Source organism: Nerophis ophidion, linkage group LG02 (assembly GCF_033978795.1).
Source record: "Nerophis ophidion isolate RoL-2023_Sa linkage group LG02, RoL_Noph_v1.0, whole genome shotgun sequence".
Taxonomy (NCBI): domain Eukaryota; kingdom Metazoa; phylum Chordata; class Actinopteri; order Syngnathiformes; family Syngnathidae; genus Nerophis; species Nerophis ophidion.
The window spans coordinates 76,981,601-76,998,953 of record NC_084612.1 but is presented as its reverse complement, the minus strand read 5'-3'; the positions used below and the strand labels follow the sequence as shown (position 1 = coordinate 76,998,953).

The 17,353-nt window shown below is 36.8% G+C and overlaps 2 protein-coding genes and 1 long non-coding RNA gene across 6 annotated transcripts in view; 1 reads left to right on the top strand and 2 right to left on the bottom strand.

Moving 5' to 3' along the window:
* The window catches only part of dnase1l4.1 (deoxyribonuclease 1 like 4, tandem duplicate 1), a 45,666-nt gene extending 34,146 nt beyond the window's left edge, over positions 1-11,520 (bottom strand). For all 3 annotated transcript variants that reach the window (XR_009804979.1, XM_061891887.1, XM_061891897.1), the window contains exon 1: positions 11,392-11,520. The gene's annotated coding sequence lies outside the window, so the exon portion shown is untranslated. The remainder of the gene's footprint in view (positions 1-11,391) is intronic.
* The window catches only part of LOC133546085 (uncharacterized), a 424,415-nt gene that overhangs the window by 8,624 nt on the left and 398,438 nt on the right, over positions 1-17,353 (top strand). The window lies entirely within an intron of this gene.
* Positions 13,368-17,353, bottom strand: part of flnbl (filamin B, like) — a 105,245-nt gene continuing 101,259 nt past the window's right edge. For both annotated transcript variants that reach the window (XM_061891820.1, XM_061891829.1), the window contains exons 47-49: positions 16,498-16,716; positions 14,908-15,105; positions 13,368-14,841 (exon numbers count right to left, since the gene is read on the bottom strand). In XM_061891820.1, coding sequence (XP_061747804.1) covers positions 14,654-14,841; positions 14,908-15,105; positions 16,498-16,716 — 605 coding nt within the window. In that variant the 3' untranslated portion in view covers positions 13,368-14,653. The remainder of the gene's footprint in view (positions 14,842-14,907; positions 15,106-16,497; positions 16,717-17,353) is intronic.

Below are 17,353 nucleotides of genomic sequence, written 5' to 3'. Positions count from 1 at the left end.
GACCATATCTAGGAATTGATATGATGGGAATTTTCCGATTGTTTGCTTGGTGCTTTGATAAACTGAAGGCATCATATACATGGTACTATATTGTGATGTTATGAGCCAGGGGAAAAAAAGAACTACCCTACCCAGCATGCAACAGGAGGGAGGAGCATGCGCGGTAGCCCGGTATAGGTTGTGTTGCCATGACGGCATCTTGTATGTTGTGATATGCACGCTCTGAAAGCAAACGTTAAGAACTCAGCCAACACTCCTGGTCTGCATTATTCATAAATAGACAGACAACACATATACTCCGCTGCTTCACAGGCCGCTGGATGTAGCCGGCAAAGTATTCCCATGCTAGCTAGCCGGTCTAGCAAGCACGCCTCATTCAGTCCAAAACGGCCCGATCTATCCACATCCAGAATTGTCTGGCGGTCGTAAGTGATCCCGGAGTGACCACGCTGTAAGCCAGCCAGGAAATTTGCAGAATTGTCCGGTATTTTTGCCGAATGTTCCACCTTTACCAAGAGCCCCTCCACGCCGAAGTACATCCGGGAGATGCCATCTTGTTAAGAAAAGGAGTTAACAAAATAAAAGCATGTAAACAACATACGCAAATGTGGGATAAAATAATTGTCGGCGTTAATAGATTGATGAGTTAACGCGTAATTAATGCATTAATTTGCCCACCCCTAATATATACATATATATATATATATATATATATATATATATATATATTTTAAGGGTGTAACGGTACACAAAAATGTCGGTTCAGTACGTACCTCGGTTTAGAGGCAACGGTTCGGTTCATTTTCGGTACAGTAAGAAAACAAAATATTAATTTTTTGGTTATTTATTTACCAAATTTGTAAACAATGGCTTTATCCTTTTAACATTGGGAACACTATAATAATTCTGCCCACGTTAATCCACATTAAACTGCCTCAAGTTGTTGCTTTGATTAAATAAAATGACAAAAGCTTTCTTCTACAAGTAAAAAGTGCAACATTAAACAGTTTCCATTGAAACTGTTTAATGTCAACTCATCATGCTTAATTTATTACAGCATTTGGGAAGCCTGTAGTTGACTTTTATTATGTAAATGTTATATTTTTATCAACATGTGAAAGCAGGGACCCTGCTATTCAAAACTAGGCTTCTACATTACTAATGACTCATGTAACTATAGCTGAAAAAAAAAATTGTACAATTGCAATAGGAGAGATTATTCACACACACACGCACGCACACAGCAAAATGAGCTAACCTTACGCTAAAAGCTAATTAGCCCTCACCTCAAGCCTATACTGTGAGCTAGCTGAGCTGCAGTTTATGTTTCTAGAAGGTCAACAGGCTCATAGTGATGTTTGTAATAGTTGTGACTGGGAAGTGTTTAGTAAAATTTGGGTAGAGTGCGCTGCTCCCCTGCTAAACGAATATCTCTGTGCTCGATGCTGAAGCATTGACTACATGGTTCTGAAGTCTGAATACGCACTGCTGATTGGCTGTCATAGCGCTCTGAATACGCACTGCTGATTGGCTTTGTATGTAACCAATCAGATGGTTGTGTGGGCGGGACAATGCTTGCTGCTGAGACAGAGCCACAGAGGCAGAAAGCAGAGCAGCTTGTGAAGATTTCTGCTTCCAAACTTGTTCGTCACTGCCGCGTGCCGAACCGAAACCCCCGTACCGAAACTGTTCAATACAAATACACGTACCGTTACAGCCCTAATATATATATAAAAGAAATACTTGAATTTCTGTGTATTTACACATATACACACACATAACACTCATCTACTCATTGTTGAGTTAAGGGTTGAATTGTCCATCCTTGTTTTATTCTCTGTCACTATTTTTCTAACCATATGCATGTACAGTAGATGGCAGTATTGTCCTGTTTAAGAGTGTCACAACATTGCTGTTTACGGCAGACGAACTGCTTTACGGTAGACGAAAACGTGACTGCTGTTGTTGTGTGTTGTTACCGCGCTGGGAGGACATTAATGAAACTGCCTAACAATAAACCCACATAAGAAACCAAGAACTCGCCCTCGATCATTCTACGGTTATAACGTCATTGGGCAGACACGCATTTTATATGGTGGGAAAGCGGATGTGAAAACAGGCTGTCCTCACTCAGGTTCGCATGGAGCTGGAGGCCACGCCCCCTCCAGCTCCATGCGGACCTGAGTGAGGACAGCCTGAATTTTGGAAAATCCGGGAGGGTTGGCAAGTATGACTTATGTGTGCTGCCATTGATTGGCTGACCACCACTTAGAAAGCCACTCTAAAGTGCACACAAAGTATGGAATGAAATTACTGCCGAACACACAAACATTTTTTCACTCACGTCCAACGATTGGTAAGAAAAAAAAAAAAAAATTTCTTCAATTAAAAAAAAAAAAGATTCACAAGTAGGAAAACCGTTTTCTGCAAATAAAGTACGATCCGCAAGTAAAAAACAAAACACATTTTTTCATTTAAAAAAATTATTCGCAAGTTACAAAAAAACAATTTTTTCCAATTCCAAATACTATTTTCAAGTATAAAAACGATTTTCTTCAACTAGAAAAATGATTCGCAAGTGTAAAAACATTTTTCATGCAAGTAACAAAATGATTCGCAAGTTAAAACAAACATCTTTGCAGTTACAAAAACAATTTTCATGTATAAAAACAATTTTGGGCCAGTGAAAAAAATATTTGCAAGGTTTTTTTGGGTTTTTTTCCCAATTACAAAAACTATTTTCAAGTATAAAATAAATTTTCTTCCAATTAGAAAAACGATTTGCAAGTATTTAAACAATTTTCTGCAAGTAACAAAACAATTAGAAATTAAAAAAAAAAAGTCAATTACAAAAACTATTTAAATATACAAACTATTTTCTTCAATTAGAAAAATGGTTTGCAAGTACTAAAATATTTTTACGTGAGTTAGAAAATGATTTTTGCAATTACAAAAACAATTTAAAAAGGTATAAAAACTATTTTTGGCCAGTAAAAAACGATCCGCAAGCTAAAAATTTTTTTTTTCTTCTCAATTCCAATAACTATTTTCAAGTATAAAAGCAATTTTCTTTAATTAGGAAAACGATTCGCAAGTATTAAAGGACCAACATGATTCGCAAGTTAAAAAAAACAATTACAAAAACGATTTGCAGGTATAAAAACAATTTCTGGCAAGTAAAAAAACGATTTGCAAGTTAAAAAATGTTTTCCAATGACAATAGCTATTTTCAGGTATAAAAAACATTTTCTTCATTTAGAAAAACAATTCGCAAGGATTTAAACAATTTTCTGCAAGTAACAAAACAATTAGAAAGTTAAAAAAAAAAGTCAATTACAAAAACTATTTAAGTATAAAAACTATCTTCTTCAATTTGAAAAATGGTTTGCAAATACTAAAATATTTTTACGCGAGTTATAAAATTATTTTTGGAATTACAAAAACTATTTAAAAAGGTACAAAAACTATTTTTGGCAAGTAAAAAAATTTTTGGCCAGTAAAAAACGATCCGCAAGTTAAAAAAAACTTTTTTTTCTCAATTACAAAAACTATTTTCAAGTATAAAAGCAATTTTCTTTAATTAGGAAAACGATTCGCAAGAACAAAATGATTCGCAAGTTAAAAAAAACATTTTTGGCAATTACAAAACAATTAGAAAGTAAAAAAAAAAGTCAATTACAAAAACTATAAGTATACAAACTATTTTCTTCAATTTAAAAAACGGTTCGCAAGTACTAAAATATTTTTACGCGAGTTATAAAATGATTCGCAAGTTAAATCAAAAATTATTGCAATTACAAAAACAATTTAAAAAAGGTATAAAAAATATTTTTGGCAAGTAAAAAAAACAATTTTTGGCCAGTAAAAAAAAGATCCGCAAGTTAAAAAACCCTTTTTTTTCTCAATTACAAAAACTATTTTCAAGTATAAAAGCAATTTTCTTTTATTTGGAAAACGAGTCGCAAGTATTAAAATAATTGTCTGCAAGGAACAAAATTATTCGCAAGTTAAAAAAAAACATTTTTGGCAATTACAAAAACAATTTGCAGGTATAAAAACAAGTTCTGGCAAGTAAAAAAAACTATTTGCAAGTTAAAAAAAATATTTTCCAATGCCAATACCTATTTTCAGGTATAAAACACATTTTCTTCAATTAGAAAAACCATTCGCAAGGATTTAAACAATTTTCTGCAAGTACAAAAATGATTTTGAAGTATAAAAAAAAAACTTCAATTTCAAACTTTTGGGGCACCCACCTGTGAATCATTTTATTTAAAGAAAATTGTTTTGGACTTGTGAATCGTTTTAATTGAAGAACAATTTTTTTGACTTTTGAATCGTTTTGATTGAAAAAAACTTTAACTTTTGAATTGTTTTAATTGAAGAAATTGTTATTTGACTTGTGAATCGTTTTAAATGAAGAAAAATATTTTTTTTTTTACCTGTCAATCGTTTTAATTGAAGATAGTCGTTATTTGTCTTGTGAATCGTTTGAATGAAAAAAATGATTGTTTGACTTTGTGAATCGTTGTTTTAAATGAAGAAAAATATTTTTTTTTACTTGTGAATCGTTTTAATTGAAGATAGTCGTTATTTGACTTGTGAATCGTTTGAATGAAAAAAATGATTGTCTGACTTTGTGAATCGTTGTTTTAAATGAAGAAAAATATTTTTTTACTTGCGAATCGTTTTAATTGAAGAAAATTGTTATATGACTTGGGAATCGTTTTAATGAAAACAATTATTTTTGACTTGTGAGTCGTTTAATTGAAGAATAATTGTTTTGACTTTTGAATCGTTTTGATTGAAAAAAAAACTTTTTTTTTTAACTTTTGAATTGTTTTAATTGAAGAAATTGTTATTTGACTTGTGAATCGTTTTAAATGAAGAAAAATATTTTTTTTTACTTGTGAATCGTTGTTTTAATTGAAGATAGTCGTTATTTGACTTGTGAATTGTTTGAATGAAAAAAATGATTTTTTGACTTTGTGAATCGTTGTTTTAAATGAAGAAAACATTTTTTTTACTTGCGAATCGTTTTAATTGAAGAAAATTGTTATATGACTTGGGAATCGTTTTAATGAAAACAATTATTTTTGACTTGTGAGTCGTTTTAATTGAAGAATAATTTTTTTGACTTTTGAATCGTTTTGAATGAAAAAAAAAACATTTTTTAAAACTTTTGAATTGTTTTAATTGAAGAAATTCTTATTTGACTTGTGAATCGTTTGAATTTAAAAAAAATATTGACTTGTGAATCGTCGTTTTAAATGAAGAAAAATATTTTTTTACTTGCGAATCATTGTTTTAATTGAAGAAAATTGTTATATGACTTAGGAATCGTTTTAATGAAAACAATTATCTTTGACTTTTGAATCGTTTTACTTGAAGAAAACATTTTTTTTGACTTGTGAATCGTTGTTTTAATTGAAGGAATTGTTATTTTATCCGCGAATCGTTGAGCGTGAGTAAAAACATTTTTGTGTGTTTGTGGAGTTTTGGCCATAATTTCGATCCAGAAGTAACTTTCTACCAACCCCCCACTGGTTTAGTGCACATGAAGGTTGAGTCTGGTCATAACAAAACATGCAGCAAAGTACATCTTAAAGCAAACAAAGCTGCCAGTTAGGAGACCCGGGGTGGCAGACATGTCTGGACAGGAATGTAAGATCTAATCTATGCAGTCGGTCAGTCAGCCGACACAAACATTCCTCACTCTTTTTACTTCCCAGTGTTGGTCTGGTCATGATTTCAATCAGCATGCTGATGAATTAACTAGTCCACAACGCCACTTTTATACATTTATACCTACTACTTTCTCCCTGGCACTCATCCAAGGCCGACACTTTGTCTTGTCTGAACTTTCTTGTACTTTATTTTAGCAAAATCTAAACAAAAGAACTGATCAACTTTCCTCTCCACAAAATTGACAAGATCTTGGGTTCATGGGAACCTGCCTGTCCTGACGGACCGGTTGTTGCTGGACACACAGCGGACTCTTGGGGGAAGAAGAGTGCACACATACATACACGTGTATATATATATATATATATATATATATATATATATATATATATATATATATATATATTTATTTCATATTTCCTTGAATTGCCCAGGGCATATAGTATGCGCCTGCCTTGAATTACTGCCGGATCAAACTCGCTTCGCAAAATAATTAGCACATGCTTAGTATTACCGCCTGGTCAAACTCCTGATGTCACTAAAAACACTTCCTCTGTCATCGTTTTCAAAATGAAGGAGGCGGATTTCAATACCGGTAATTTGAACTCGCATAAAGGGAAGATTAAGAGCTATTCAGTAGGATTTAAGGTCCAAGCTTACATCACACTCAAATGTTTACTGCATGCCTTTGGTAAGTGCAGGAGGGAGAAGGGGTTTTAAAATAATTAGCGCATGCTTACTTTTACCGCATGCCTTTGGTAAGCGCAGGAGTGAGAAGAGGTTTTAAATTAATTAGCGCCCCTGCGGCAATTCAATGAAATATGGTGTGTATATATATATACAGTATATATATATATATATATATATATAGATTTATTATTCACACATACATACACACACACAGATATATATACACATATATATTTACACACACACACACACATATATACATCTCTCTCACACACACAAGTTAGCTTTTTAGCAAATGTTTTGTTTGTACCTATATCAGATTTTGAAAATTAGTGCCATCTCTAGATTTTTAGCTACTTCTGTATGTTTTATATATATATACATATATATATATATATACTGTATATATATATATATATATATATATATATATATATATATATATATATATATATATATATATGTCCATTTTCTACCGCTTATTCCCTTTTGGGGTCGCGGGGGGCGCTGGCGCCTATCTCAGCTACAATCAGACGGAAGGCGTTGTACACCCTGGACAAGTCGCCACCTCATCACAGGGTCAACACAGATAGACAGACAACATTCACACACTAGGGCCAATTTAGTGTTGCCAATCAACCTATCCCCAGGTGCATGTCTTTGGAAGTGCGAGGAAGCCGGAGTACCCGGAGAGAACCCACGCATTCACGGGGAGAACATGCAAACTCCACACAGAAAGATCCTCAGCCTGGGATTGAACCCAGGACTGCAGGACCTTCGTATTGTGAGGCAAACGCACTATATATATATATATATATATATATATATATATATATATATATATATATATATATGTATTTCTTCTACCTTTTTTACAGGGCGCTGCCCACGTGGCGACTCGATGAGTGATCCTGTTCTGCTCACCCTGCAACTGTGTGTCTGATCTTGGACGTGCTTGCACTGAAGATGTCATTTTGTTGTACATTTTAAGTGCAACAACAATAAATATATAATAATAATAATATTATATAATAAAGTTCCAGCCGTCCATCTTTTCATCCAATACATGCTTAACTATCTTCAGTCAGGTTTGGGTATAGAAAGGTTATTTTCTCTTTTGAATAAAGAGGTCTAACATGTCGGTGAAGGACCGTAGTGCAGACTGAATATATGTGCAGCATGTTGTTGGCGTAGGCCAGGGGTAGGGAACCTATGGCTCTAGAGCCGGATTTGGCTCTTTTGATGACTGCATTTGGCTCTCAGATAAATCTTAGCTGACATTGCTTAACAAGATAAGTAATGAATAATTCTGCTGGTAATCACAGTGTTAAAAATAACACATTCAAAATACAAAACATTCTCATGCATTTTAATCCATCCATCCGTTTTCTACCGCACCTGTTCAACGAGTATTTTATTAATTATTGGTTTGCTTGAAAACAACACTGTTATTAAAAGATGCAAGACTTAATATACTCTAAAAATATTGGTCTTACTTATAAATGTACGTATTTAGTTGTATTCAGTGTTAAAAAAAAATAATGATATGGCTCACATTGAAATACTTTTTAAAATATTTGGCTTTCATGGCTCTCTCAGCCAAAAAGGTTCCCGACCCCCGGCATAGGCAGTTCAAGATATATTTACATACAACACGTATGCAAACACACACACAACCTGCAGCACACCTGTTTGCTTAGAAGCGGCTCAGCAAGTCGGAATTTCTACTCAGCACACACACACACACACACACACACACCTACACACACACACACACACACACTCACGTACATCATTATCATGTCTGCAGCAGTCGCCTGTTTTAGTAATCCATTAATCTACCCTCAGTCTGTTTGAAGCAACATGTTACAGCCTCCAGCTTAAATAGTTGTTAGCAATCATCCATGAGTGAGATGGTACCAATCATTCGTACTAAATGTAAAGTTCTCCACTGATCTGTGGTCAGTGTGACAATATCAACACAATATCTGAACAAGTTCAAACAATTAAACAGCTGTTTGAGCAAAACAAAGTCAACAGTTCAACATAACTCAACAAACAGGAAAATTACTATTTATTACCCATTTAAATCTGCTGTATTTTAATGTTGGTCATTATGGCGACACTCAGAGAACCGAGTTTTTTCTGGGGTGGTACTTGGTGACAAATGTTTGAGTACCACCGGAGTAACGCCACTCTAGTGGGATTAGTATCTTGGCTAATTTGAATTACAGACCCCGTTTCCATATGAGTTGGGAAATTTTGTTAGTTTAGGGACGCCGTGGCGAAGTGGGAGAGTGGCCGTGCGCAACCCGAGGGTCCCTGGTTCAATCCCCACATAGTACCAACCTCGTCACGTCCGTTGTGTCCTGAGCAAGACACTTCACCCTTGCTCCTGATGGGTGCTGGTTAGCGCCTTGCATGGCAGCTTCCTCCATCAGTGTGTGAATGGGTAAATGTGGAAGTAGTGTCAAAGCGCTTTGAGTACCTTGAAGGTAGAAAAGCGCTATACAAGTACAACCCATTTATCATTTATTATTTATGTAAATATAAACAGAATACAATGATTTGCAAATCCTTTTCAAGCCATATTCAGTTGAATATGCTACAAAGACAACATATTTGATGTTCAAACTGATAAACTTTATTTATTTTTTGCAAATAATAATTAACCTAGAATTTCATGGCTGCAACACGTGCCAAAGTAGTTGGGAAAGGGCATGTTCACCACTGTGTTACATCACCTTTTCTTTTAACAACACTCAATAAACATTTGGGAACTAAAGAAACTAATTGTTGAAGCTTTGAAAGTGGAATTATTTACCATTCTTGTTTTATGTAGAACTTCAGTCCTTCAACAGTCCAGGGTCTCCGCTGTCGTATTTTACGCTTCATAATGCGCCACACATTTTCCATGGGAGACAGGTCTGGACTGCAGGCGGGCCAGGAAAGTACTTGCACTCTTTTTTTACGAAGCCACGCTGTTGTAACACTAGTCTTGCTGAAATAAGCAGGGGCGTCCATAATAAAGTTGCTTGGATGGCAGCATATGTTGTTCCAAAACTTGTATGTACCTTTCAGCATTAATGGTGTCTTCACAGATGTGTAAGTTACCCATGCCTTGGGCACTAATACACCCCCATACCATCACACATGCTGGCTTTTCAACTTTGCGCCTATAACAATCCGAATGGTTATTTTCCTCTTTGTTCTGAAGGACACCACGTTCTCTGTTTCCAAATATAATTTGAAATGTGGACTCGTCAGACCACAGAACACTTTTCCACTTTGCATCAGTCCATCTTAGGTGAGCTCGGGCCCAGCCTTACAGATGTAGCAACCAACTGTAGTTACTGACAGTGGTTTATTGAAGTGTTCCTGAGCCCATGTGGTGATATCCTTTACACACTGATGTCGGTTTTTGATGCAGTACCGCCGGAGGGATCAAAAGTCCGTAATATCATCGCGTGCGTGCAGTAATTTCTCCAGATTCTCTGAACTTTTTGATGATTTTACGGACCGTGGATGGTAAAATCCCTAAATTCCTTGCAATAGCTCGTTGAGAAATTTTGTTCTAGAACTGTTTGACAATTTGCTTACAATGTGGTGACCCTCGCCTCAACCTTGTTTGTGAAAAACTTAGCATTTCATGGAAGATGCTTTTATACCCAATCATGGCACCCACCTGTTCCCAATTAGCCTGCACACCTGTGGGTTGTTCCAAATAAGCGTTTGATGAGCATTCTTCAACTTTATCAGTAATTATTGCCACCTTTCCCAACTTCTTTGTCACGTGTTGCTGGCATCAAATTCTAAAGTTGACGATTATTTGCAGAAAAAAAAAATGTTTATCAGTTTGAACATCAAATATGTTGTCTTTGTAGCATATTCAACTGAATATGGCTTGAAAAGGATTTGCAAATCATTGTATTCTGTTTATATTTACATCCAACACAATTTCCCAACTCATATGGAAACGGGGTTTGTAGATACACTAAAGTGTTGGCGAGAGGACAAAAACAAAGATCGTTGCCGTGGTATTAGATACAGCAAACTGTTGGAGACAGGACAACAACAACAAAGATTGTTGCCGCAGTATTAGATACACTAAAGTGTTGGCGAGAGGACATTAACAAAGATTGTTTCCGAGGTATTAGATACACCAAAATGTTGGAGACAGGACAACAACAACAACAAAGATCGTTGCCGCAGTAATAGATACACTAAAGTGTTGGCAAGAGGACATTAACAAAGATCGTTGCCGCGGTATTAGATACACTAAAGTGTTGGCGGGAGGACATTAACAAAGATTGTTTCCGAGGTATTAGATACTCCAAACTGTTGGAGACAGGACAACAACAACAACAAAGATCGTTGCCGCAGTAATAGATACACTAAAGTGTTGGCAAGAGGACATTAACAAAGATCGTTGCCGCAGTATTAGATACACCACAGTGTTGGCGGGAGGACAACAACAACAAAGATCGTTGCCGCGGTATTAGATACACTAAAGTGTTGGCGGGAGGACATTAACAAATATTGTTTCCGAGGTATTAGATACACCAAACTGTTGGAGACAGGACAACAACAACAAAGATTGTTGCCGCAGTATTAGATACACTAAAGTGTTGGCGAGAGGACATTAACAAAGATTGTTTCCGAGGTATTAGATACACCAAAATGTTGGAGACAGGACAACAACAACAACAAAGATCGTTGCCGCAGTAATAGATACACTAAAGTGTTGGCGAGAGGACATTAACAAAGATCGTTGCCGCAGTAATAGATACACTAAAGTGTCGGCGAGAGGACATTAACAAAGATCGTTGCCGCTGTATTAGATACACTAAAGTGTTGGCGAGAGGACAACAAGAACAAAGATCGTTGCCGCGTCCACCGTCCATCACGTGGTTTCGTCCATCAGGTGAAAACAATGCACTTGTAATTGTGTTGTCCATTGTTAGCGTGCAGACTACAAAAAGTGAGTCATAGACAAGCAAGAGAGAAGTGAGTCACCTGCTGGAGGAAGTAGAGATTATGACGCCGCTCTTCTTCTTCTTCTTGTCGCTTTGCCAGCCGCTGATGGAAGGTGCGAGAAGAGAAGTCACTTCCGGTTGTCTGCCAAACTCCCACACTTTACCAAGGTGTAGATTGGGAGCGCGTGATTGGTCCAAAAACAACCAATAGCAGAAGCTTGTGAGGGCGGGGCGACACGCCCACAAGAAGTGGTTTACACATCCATACAGCTGACTAACTTACTGTTTGATTCCTAAAACATAAATGTTTGTCAAGATTATTATAAAATGTTTGTCAACATTATTATAATAATGTTTGTCAACATTATTATAAAGTTTTTTTCAACATTATTATAAAGTACTGTAACATATAAATGTTTGTCAACTTTATTATAAAATGTTTGTCAACATTATTATAATAATGTTTGTCAACATTATTATAAAGTTTTTTTCAACATTATTATAAAGTACTGTAACATATAAATGTTTGTCAACTTTATTATAAAATGTTTGTCAACGTTATTATAAAGTTTTTTTCAACATTATTATAAAGTACTGTAACATAAATGTTTGTCTACATTATTATAAAATGTGTCAACATTATAAAGTACTGTAACATAGAAATGTTTGTCAACATTATTAAGTTCCAGCTAAACATGTTTCTACATAAATGTCCATTTATGAAAGTAAGGCCTACATTTTGTAATTGGCTTAATGCTTTAACATTACAAAAATCCTGGAGGATGATTAAGAGTACAAAAGCTCTTAAATTGATTTCTGTTAAAAAAACATTTAAAGTGATTTAGATAGCCCTTTCCACCCCCCCCCCGCCCCCCACATTTTATTAATATTATTTATTATTTAATACTCTCTGTATTTGCGTTTGTTTTCTTTCCTTGTTGTTGAAAGTGCCTTGATTGTTCAGTGAATTATAAATGTATGTTTGATGTTCATTAAAACACAAAAATAAAAAACGTACTGTTTTGATTCTGTGTAAACATTAGTGTCACTTTTTGTATATATAATATGCACACGTGTTAATGAAGGTAAACAAGCACCCATACACACAACACAGGTACCAATAAAAGGTAAACAAGTGCACACACACACACACATCAATAAAAGGTAAACAAGCACCCATACACACACACAGGTACCAATAAAAGGTAAACAAGTGCACACACACACACACATCAATAAAAGGTATAAACAAGCACATATTATACATATACACATATCAATAAAAGGTAAACACGCACACGTACACACATGTATCAATAAAAGGTAAACAAGTGCACACACACACATCATTAAAAGGTAAACACGCACACATATACACACTTATCAATAAAAGGTAAACAACAAATATATACACACACACACACATATCAATAAAAGGTAAACAAGCACACACACATCCAAGCACACATATACACACATGTATCAGTAAAGGTAAACAAGCAAACATTTACACACACACACACACACACACACACACACACACACACACACACACACACACACACACACACACACACACACACACACACACACACACACCAATAAAAGGTAAACAAGCACACATGTAAACACACACATCAATAAAAGGTAAACAAGCACACATATACACACGTATCAATAAAAGGTAAACAAGCACACATATACACACGTATCAATAAAAGGTAAACAAGCACACATATACACACGTATCAATAAAAGGTAAACAAGCACACATGTAAACACACACATCAATAAAAGGTAAACAAGCGCACATATATACACACGTATCAATAAAAGGTAAACACGCACACGTATCCAACATACATATACACATGTATATATATTATATATATACATATACATATATACATAAATATATGTTATATATATATACGTGTGTATATATATATATATATATTATATATACACACACATGTATCAATAAAAGGTAAAGAAGCACAGCAGAGGCCAGTCTCCTTCATTTCACTTCATTTTAATTATCAAATGTACATTAACATAGCGGTTGATTCACTTTTAAAACATCCAGTTCAGAATACAAAATGTTTTCCCCTCACATAGAAAAAAAAAAAATCATATTATATGTGACAAGAAAGCTTCCGAGTAGACCAGGGAGATGCCTTCACTGTGCAGGCCAGCGTGGGAAACGCCACAATTGAATGTTCAAATCATTGTTTGCGACCAGAGAGAAGCTGAAGTGGACCCCGATAAAGTAAAGGATTCACTGCCGGCTATCAGTAGTCCACATGGAAGTCCAGTCCGAGTTCCCAGTTCAATCATTGCTTATTTGATTTGGAGGATGAGAGAACGAGCAAGTGCCGCGAACGTCACTTCCCGGGTAGTGTACTGCCCCCTGCTGGAAGGTTTGAATAGCGGTAGGCGAGTCTATTCAAATATCCTAATACATGGAGGTATCCGTATTAGACCAATACTAGTGGGACCAAAATCGACTTTTTATGGTTCTATTTGTTAAAAAAAAAATTAATAAAAGATTAAGTTAGTTTTCCAAACTCAGTAAGTCCTGGAGGACAGAAAGCTAAAGTTTTTGAGTGACAATTGATACAAGATAATTGTAATTGTCTTGTTGATATTGTACATTGTCCATAAATGTTCATCAGAAATGGATTTGCCTATTTTTGTCCTTTTTCACTGTGATTAGATGAGCAAATTATGACATCATCACAAAGTCAGTCGAGTATTAAGCAATCCAAACAAAACAAAACAATATTGATATCGGGTCGAAACCAAGTGTACCCCTGCTGGACGCATGAGGCACTCGCTTGTTCTCACGTCCACATAAAGGAGGTCAGGTTGTGTTTTTGCCTCATTCCTGTGAGAATCCTGCGTTCCACTGAACGCATGAGGAACTCCAGGACTGGCTGCAGTTTGCTCAAAACGACCAGCGGGCAGCATCTGTGAGAGAAGATAATACCGTATCATCTCTTTCTCACTTGTATCAAGTAAGGAATGAGGGAAAAATGAACCCAGACCTACTGTGCGCAGTTTGGCTCGTAAACACTCTTGAATTCCAGTTTATAAGTTTTGGAAACATTTAGAGATGCTACTTCTTGCAGCAATATTTATCTACTTTTACCAATATGGGTGAGATTTAAAACAAAAAAACAAAACAAAAAAAAGACCCATTTGTTCCATATTGAGGAGACATATCTAAAAGTTTGACCATGCTACTAAAAAAGAAACAAAAAACAGCCAATAATTTAGTGTGGCCCGCAAAGAGCTGAGCATCATGGGACGGTGACATGGAAGGGCGACCCGGGGATGTGGTCCTCGCCCCACTTGACCACCAACACGTAGTCTCCGCGCTCCCGCAGCACGTAGCCCACGTTGTACTGCAGCTCTCCCAGGTGCTTGATCAGAACCTCCTCGCAGGGAACCTCGGGGCCGTGGACGCCCACCACCAGCATGTTCTTGCCTGGGGAGGGGGGCGGGAAAAGGTTTGAAACCCGACGCGGCGCCGAGGGGGCGGAGTCTGGCTTACCGGCCTTGCTGCAGTCCACGGAGAAGCTGCTCTTCTGTCCCACGAAGGCCTTGCTGAGTCCGAGGCCTCTGCTCACCACCTTGCTGGCGTCCGAGGCGGCCGGCGTGGGGGCGGGGCTTCGGCCGGGGGCCCCGACGGGCGCTTCCACGGTCAGCGTGGACGACACGCTGGCGCTGGTCACGTTCACCAGTGGAGGACCTGAAGGAGGACACGTTGGAAAGGACGTCATGGATCAACTCATTCGTAGCACAATGATATTTACAACTATGATACAAACACATTTTACACTTTACCAACAATGCAGTCTGCTGAAAACGAAGGAAAGCGCCACTCTTGACGCCGATTGCCACATATAATTAATGTAATGGCTATTTAATCAATATAATGGATGTATAATTAATAAGATGGAGATATATAATCAATCAATATAATGGATATATAATTAATACAATGGATATATAATCAATATAATTATATTTGTTTAATAATATGGATATATAATGGATGTATAATTAATGAGGGATATATCAGCAATATCATTGGATATTAACAGAATGTGAAAGTTTGACTCCTACCTTGTTTACTTCCGTGACAACATTCTTAAAATTTTATAATCAGAAACTGAAAAGCACCAAAAATGGATAAGTGTGGAGAGGGTTTTGTATTTTTCCCGTCATGCACTTTAATGGATTTAAATGTATGTCATTTACCATTCTTTTAAGGTGTTTGAACATGTTTCATAATATCCACAACGTTCGTGAGCGGTTCATGTTGGTTGCTTTTTTTTTATTATTTATTTATTTTTTTCACCATGACCAGGGAAGGTTGTTTGGATCGTGTCATATAAGTATATTCTGTGCTATTAATTCAATGTATTTTGAGTCTGATTTGATTTACTCACATTTTCCAGCAAATATGTAGCATTCAGAGACCACCCGGTTTTTAAGATGAATTTGAAAGCCCGGTGCGATGCTTTCTTGAACCGGTGGCATCTCGCCGGTCAAATTTCAGGCCATTTTTAAAAGGACGGACAAACCGTTTTCTATTGGGCATTTGTAAGAATAACTGCATATAATTTATCACACAACTTGTTTCCCCATGAGTTCAGGATGCCCTGGGAGAAGACTAAAAGCTGTCCTTCATCTTATTAAGCAAAAGGCTTGTGAAACACCACTGTGTGTGACGGGATGCGATGTGGAGGTGTCGGTTTCTTTGATCTATTGGACAGCCACAGGAAGACTTTGTCATGACCCGAGATTACAAAACAGAGAGGGAGCAGACCTGACACCGCTCCAGGCACCTTTTCTCTGAACTGTTTCAGACCGAGTGCGGCAGGAGTTTATGGCCCCCCCCCCCCTTTAAAACAGCTGTAGTCATGTAATCAGGAAAGGCCAAGATTACAGGTCGACGCGCTCTCCTCATGAGCTGAATTGAATCCTATCTCTGTTTGATTCCTTGCTTCTTGTCTTGTTTAATAGATGTCATCGGTGTTTGAACCTGACAGCTTTGTACTCGTTTTGACTGAAACATTTGGACACCCCTGGTGTAGAATAACGTGTGAGGAAGGCAAGAAGTAGAAGTTGTTGTCACCTGAGACTCTGGCCTTGAATGGACTTCCAGTGATGTGGTCATGGCCTCCGTACTTGATGCTGATGACGTAGTCCCCTGGAGCCATGGGCGTGTAGTGCACCTTGTAGCCCTCAGAGACTTCCAGACAGTCCATCTTGACCTTGGACGGGCCCTCGATGGTCACCGCCAGAGCGCCCCGCCCCGCCTCCGTGTTGTCGATGACGAAGTCGGACTGGGAGCCTGAGCAGCGTGACACAACTCTTCAAATCCACAATCAACATGGAGCGCTAACCACAAGGACTTTAGACCCTCCTTTAGACCAGTAATCCACGGACCGCTGGGTCTGGCCTGGTCATTTTAGAGAGTCCTGATGCTTTAATTCAGGGGTCACCAACGCGGGGCCCGCGGGCACCAGGTCGCCCGTAAGGACCAGATGAGTCGCTGTTCTAAAAATAGCTCAAAGAGCAGCACTTACCAGTGAGCTGCCTCTATTTTTTTTATTTTTTTTTATTTACTAGCCAGCTGGTCTCGCTTTGCTTGACATTTTTAATTCTAAGAGAGACAAAACTCAAATAGAATTTGAAAATCCAAGAAAATATTTTAAAGACTTGGTCTTCACTTGTTTAAATAAATTCATTATTTTTTTTACTTTGCTTCTTATAACTTTCAGAAAGACAAATTTAGAGAAAAAATACAACTTTAAAAGTAATTTTGGGATTTTTAAACACATATACCTTTTTACCTTTTAAATTCCAATTTAAATCAATGTTCAATGAAATTTTTGTTGTTGTTTTAAAGAATAATACATTTTAATTTAATTCTTCATTTTAGCTTCTTTTTTTCCGACGAAGAATATTTGTGAAATATTTATTCAAAC